A 5,867-nucleotide genomic window follows, 5' to 3' on the forward strand; every position below is an offset into this window, starting at 1 on the left:
CTGAAGCACTTAAGTCGTTCTGTAAACTGAAATGTCATCTGCTTGATCACAAATCAAGTTTCTCATGCAGTTCCTTTGCGTACAGATGTTGCCTACATGGTAGTTTTTATAAAGCAACCTAATGCTCACCTTGGAACTAAAGACAGCTTTGTTACTGGAATTGCTGCCCATAAGCTGGGGAGAGATAAAATACTGCCGTGCCTTTGACGCTCCTTTGTCTACTACTCAGTAGGCTCTACTCATTCATGTGCAACTTCTGTCTGTCTCTAAATGGAGATTCTGCACAAAAAGGACTTCCTTGTTAAATGCCCAGAAGTGTAAAATGCATACATAAGGTTATTGCATAATGAAACAAACTTCCTATAGCATTTCATYTTGCAAACCTATGAGAGGCTGCTTCACCTAGCAGCATTATGCACGCAACCTTGTGGCTAACACTAATGAAAGAATACAGGAAAATATTATCTGTCAACAGAACTGGTTTTATTGTGTAGCGAAAGATTGCATCTAAAACCAGATGAAGAGGAGTATCAAACAGTAGATTTTACCTAGTACATACAAACAAAGGAGCTGCTGAGACTTAAATTGGCAGATTCCTTGCTCAAACAGAAAAGCAGCACTAACTTAGATTTCCATCTGCATTTTAACAACTGTTAAGAAACAAGGTAACTGAAGGGTGCAGCTTCCCAAAAGAACAGCAAACAAAAAAGAACCAGGAGATACATCTAGTATATGCTATTGGATGGCATTTTAAGAAGAGAAATCAGCTGGCAGTTTTATCACTTTCTCCATTCTCTATTAGTTTTCTTTTCTTTTCATCCGTTTTCCTCTTGAAGATGCTGTCTCTGTAGAACTGAAGTTCTTTGATGCTTTCCCTGATGTCATCAAGTGCTCTGAAAGAGAATTAAGGAGGGTTTCAAAATGCATGCACACACCTTCAGCTACATCTGGATAGTAATACTATCAAAAAAAAATCCAGGCTATAAGAAATAGTTCTGACATGTATGGATCACAAATCTGTTGGGGAAGGGAGGAGGGGGAAGCTATCTTCACTTCTCTTGGGTATGTGGAAAGCAGTAAAAGTCCTCTAGCGCTGACATGCCAGGGAGAGTAACATACAGCTTATTAGTTTGTGTCACTGTGTGATGTGTAAGTCCTGGAAAGCCAGCAGGTTCTACAGCTTTAGCTATTAAAAGCAGTTTGCTATCAATCTGAGAAAGCAAACAACAGACAAGGACTCAGGAGACCTGGCTTTAGCTCCTGCTTTGGCCAGTCATCTGGTTTCTGTACAAGCACAGGTGACTGACTCATTTTGTCCTTGTGCCTCTCCTTACTGTACTCTGTTTAGATTCAAAGGCCCACAGAGAGGCTGTACTTCTGCACATTTTTACTGTGCAGCACAACRATCTCTGATTTCAATCAAGACCTCTGCAGCAGTTATTCCTTTTCTTTTTGTAGCTGAGCCTCCTCTCCTGTCTAGCGAGGCTGTTGTTGGGGCAAGGAGAGAAGATGAAGAATCAGTTACTGCTTTTCACTGTCATTTAGGAAAGTCATAACAATAAATATCCAAAAGAATAACACCTACAAAAACTAGAGTGAGGGTGGGTGGTTTTTTTTTTTTTTTTTTTTTTTTCCCCTACATTTAGTATGAGTAGCTGAAGAGCAAAATGGATGTACTTACAGCCTATGGATCTTGTGGCCTCCTCTGTTCAGAACAACTTACTATCTTAGAAAAGCCTTCTAGAAGTGTTAATCCTACATAGCATCTTGTATTCCAAAACTTCAAAGCAACTAAACTCTTAAGGATGCCTCAGACACTGACGGGACTGTAACTCAAATTTTAACTCCTTCATTGAAAGGCAAACTTTCTCTAATGTACTACAAACTCAGAAAATGGCCAGGAATAGAATGTTATCTCCCTATTTGCAGTCCTCCAATTTTAATGTCTCTGTGAACAAGCCTGCTCAATACATGGATTGAAAAAACACTGTTAAGCTACCTTTTTTCCATGTGATATCTCAGTAGTGATGTAACTACATAATCGCACAAGTCTCTCAGCGTGAACAGTGAACTGTAACAAGCAAGGACACTTCTACACTAACCAGGTTTCAGACAGGAGAATATAAACAGGGAGCAGAATCACACAACCTCTCTTCTCCATTAGAGTAAGCATGTCTGGGATTCAAAGGAAGCCATACAGCTCTATAGTCCACTTGTGAAAAGCATGGTTCCTGTATGGCAAACCCTATTGTATAAGCAAAAGGAGAAGCCTCACCTGTGAGAGGCTGCCTTCTTTGGTGCAAATTCATATTCTTCTGGATACCAGCGTCTGTAMGTGGAAGAAAACGCCATTGTTAAAACAGTAAAGCAAGATTCAAAAACATGTCCAGTGACTGCTGTCATTTTGCTACAGTCAATGAAAGAATATCACTGTCAGTGGCATGCAGAGAAGCTGCAACCCTGAGAACTGAAGTGTTGCAAATRCCAGTGCAGGCAACTTGCTGAGTACTTTATGGCTTACTCCATGCTTCAGCCTGAACAGAAGAGATGAAAGAGCGAGAGGGTGGCACACAGCAGTCTCCCAGCAGCCTTTGCCCTTGTTCTAGAAGAGGGTGTACTAGTGCTACTTAACAGGCTTGCTAGATTATCTTTTATGCAGCTATTTGATTTGAGGAATATTTACCTGCAAAGCTCTTTGACAGTGCTCACATCAATGATCCGGTAATGAAGGTGCCTCATGAACTGAGGCATGTATTTGTCAAGAAATTTCTTATCTGCGTGAACAGAGTTACCTACAAAGACACAGAACAAGACATTTCTTCAAAGACGGTACAAAGCTACTGTGAATGACATCTGAACTAGAAACAGGCTAAGCAAGCTGAGGAAAGATCATAGGGCATAAAAAGGTATTTGCAAGCAGCTCATGTATCTTGTTTTCTAGTAAATGTGATCATGAAGGTTTGTCACATTTTCATTTTAGGATCACAAGCGCTTTAAATACCTAATCCCGATATACTCATTCTTCAGTTACTACTCCTAAAATTTCTGTCAGAGAGTTAATTATCAAAGTATTAYACAAACACCTGGTTTTCCACCAAGTGAAAATAAGCATCAGTATTAATTTCACTTAGTAATACTCCAAAGACCATATGCAAGTGGCCTGTATTTAGTTCCAAGTAGTAAGATGTTTGGAAGATTCCTATTTGGTGTTTCATTTGATACGCACGGTCAGTGAGGAAAAGACACTTCAATTTACTGGTGAGGTTTTACAGTCATAGGTTGCTGTCAGTAGTTAACTTGCCCATCGCAATCATAGCTGTACAATGAAACATTAATACTAAAAAGAATTTAAGTTTTATGTGCCAATGATGTGCCAGATTTGAAGAACTGGGTGATAACATTATTGAACCTTTCTTTACTAAACAGATTTGGAGTTGCATGCTAGATCTCTGCATAGAAAACTAAAGCATCCCTGCCATGTTTATCAACAGGCCTTTCAGCATCCAACTGGGAAGTACAGGAGGGATGATCTTATTAGTATTAAGAAAGTACATATTTTACCTGCAAGAGGACAGAGACCAGGGGGTGTTTGTTGTCGTACAAAGGACAGAAACTCATATTCTGCCTGCTGCAATGAAATTTTACTCTCCTTCACGGCCTTAGTAAGGCCAGACTGCAAGAAAGAGCCATCCATCATAAATCAAATATATACTACTGTTAAAGATATTTCCAGAAATGCTCAATAGCAAAAGATCAACCATTAAAATGWTGTTTGATTCCCCAACATGACCAGAAGCATTAAGAGAACAACATAATTCTGTGTTTGAGTATTCTGGGAGATCTCCTTCCCTTTACTCACTCTCTGGGTCACTTCACAAGCAGACCTCACTGACTTCAAGGGCACCACGCATGAAGTAAAAATCTATGCAAGTCCTGACAACACTGACATTGCTGTGATTGGCTTTTTTTTTTTTTTTTCCACTTGCTATACTTCCTATGGTGTTATTCTCAATTACTGAGACTTCATGTAGGCCTTCATTTATATACCTGCATGTACCCAATCCAGATGAGTATTACCCTACTATCTGTTTAACAAGAGGCATTCAATTCCCCAACACCCAGAGTATGTAGAGTCTGCACCCAGAAGTGCAAGTTATAGAAATTGCTGGTTTAAGCATTTATCAGGATTCCTGTGAATCAGAGAAGTTCTTTCTTTCTTTTTTAAACACTTAAATGTCTTCTGTCAAGTCTGCTTTAAGTGTTCTCAATGATTTATTTCCATCTGGCTATACTATACATTTCCATGACTGTGCTACAAAAATCTACTTGTCAGCTCCAAGTGGTGGTTAAAAAATTCATTATGTGGCTGCATTTTCATCTATATCATCTTAATTGCTCTTTTTTTCCTTAGTCAATTAAAAATAAGTAGGTTTAGGGTGCTAAGGGGGACAGGAAAAAAAAAAAACAACAATGCAGTACATTTGCAGTAAATTGGTCTGTTTAATCCTACAGATTACCTGAGTTGTTGCTGATGATAAGATTTCTATTTTGTCAGCTCTGGACTATTCGAAACCAATCTTGTAACTATTCTCTCTTGGGATTTCAAACCCAGTCTTCCCCTTCTCTGTGAAAGTTAATCTTTGAATTTTTTATGCAATACAGAACAGGCTTCAACCAGGAGCTGTCAGAGAAGTCCATCCAGCCTGGCCTTACAAGCTGGGCTCMCACAGGAGGCAGGCTGCAGCAGGTAGCTCAGCAAGCAGACCACGGAACTGAACCCAGCTTCTTCTTAACACATGACTGCTCGATCGACTAGGATACAGTGTGTAACTGGGAAAAACGTTTTGTTTTACCAGGAAGGAGTGAGCTCCACCCTTTTTAAAAGACTAAGAATGGCAGCAGCATCAGGGTAGCGGAGTTCTGTGACTCACGAGCGGGTGACTGTACTCCCCACGGCTCTGAAGTCTGGCATCTAAATCTCTGAGGATGACACAGCTGCAAGACTTGCTTTCTTGTGAGCATTTCAGATCAGAGCCTTCATCTAACTCCAGGCTGGTGAATCTCACTCCGAGAGACTTAATATTCAGCATGCATTTTTCACTATGGGAATCAGCTGCATGTATCAAGAGTGGTGGGTCCTATTCCAAGGCCAACTCATCTAAGAGGCTAACACAGCAAGAGGTAACAGTGAGCCAGCAAAGACTCTGGTCTGTTTTTTCAGACTCCTCTCCAGAGCCCTGCAAGCATCCGCAGAACAAGCAGAGGACACTTGTCTCGCTTCTGCCTGTAGCTCTCCCACAAGCTGCTGATCCAGGTATCTCTTGAGTCCGCTTCCTAACTGTTGGCCTTTGCTGATGCTTCGGTTCTCAAGCTAGAAAGTGGCTTCAAGCACTATTCAGGCTTCTTAAAAGCCAAGCTAGCTACAGATAGGCTGCTTCAGGACAATCTTGTAGTTCGAGTACAGGATTAAAATTAAGGATACATGAGAGCAATTCCCAGGTAAGCCACGGACAACTGGTGAGACCTTGGGTACAACGTTATACATCAGCTCCTTGGCTACAAAATAAGGATGATACTTACTTTCTCCCATTCTTTATCATCTCCTCTGTTTCATTGCAAACTGTTCAGCACAGGAGTTGTCCCTTTTTAGGTGACTGTACTGCAACTAATAATTCTGAATTATAGGTCGTTCTTAGTGTTAGAAAGAAACAGTAGTCGCAGCGTGGCCGCTGGAGGGTGGTTACCTTCCCGTGGTGCTCCTTGCACCACTCCGACATGCCGTCCAGGAGCTCGTCCGGCTGCTTAATGATCAGGTTCGGGCCCTGCCGGCGGGACAGGCGGAGGCCGCGGTGAGCGCGCGGCGCGGC

General features: G+C 41.3%; 1 protein-coding gene across 1 annotated transcript; it reads right to left on the reverse strand.

Moving 5' to 3' along the window:
- Nucleotides 1-461: 461 nt before the first annotated feature.
- On the reverse strand, nucleotides 462-5,839 carry REXO2 (RNA exonuclease 2). The gene is made up of 5 exons (XM_085303120.1): nucleotides 5,745-5,839; nucleotides 3,562-3,673; nucleotides 2,684-2,792; nucleotides 2,276-2,329; nucleotides 462-893 (listed from the first exon to the last, which is right to left on the reverse strand). The coding sequence occupies exons 1-5, from the start codon at nucleotides 5,775-5,777 to the stop codon at nucleotides 764-766; spliced, it is 438 nt and encodes a 145-aa protein (XP_085159246.1). The 5' UTR covers nucleotides 5,778-5,839; the 3' UTR covers nucleotides 462-763.
- Between the last annotated feature and the right edge of the window lie 28 nt (nucleotides 5,840-5,867).

Source organism: Rhea americana, unplaced genomic scaffold, assembly GCF_003343005.1.
Source record: "Rhea americana isolate MKP2758 unplaced genomic scaffold, rheAme1 scaffold_197, whole genome shotgun sequence".
In the NCBI taxonomy this organism is placed as follows: Eukaryota; Metazoa; Chordata; class Aves; order Rheiformes; family Rheidae; genus Rhea; species Rhea americana.

Bases quoted from the DNA above. Each gene is read 5' to 3' on its own strand.
- REXO2 (XM_085303120.1), bottom strand. From the start codon at position 5,777: ATGTCGGAGTGGTGCAAGGAGCACCACGGGAAG. The intron at 3,674-5,744 runs GTAACCACCCTC...TCTTTCTTGCAG, and splicing joins GCAAGGAGCACCACGGGAAG to TCTGGCCTTACTAAGGCCGT. The intron at 2,793-3,561 runs GTAAAATATGTA...GTGTCTTTGTAG, and splicing joins TGGTCTCTGTCCTCTTGCAG to GTAACTCTGTTCACGCAGAT.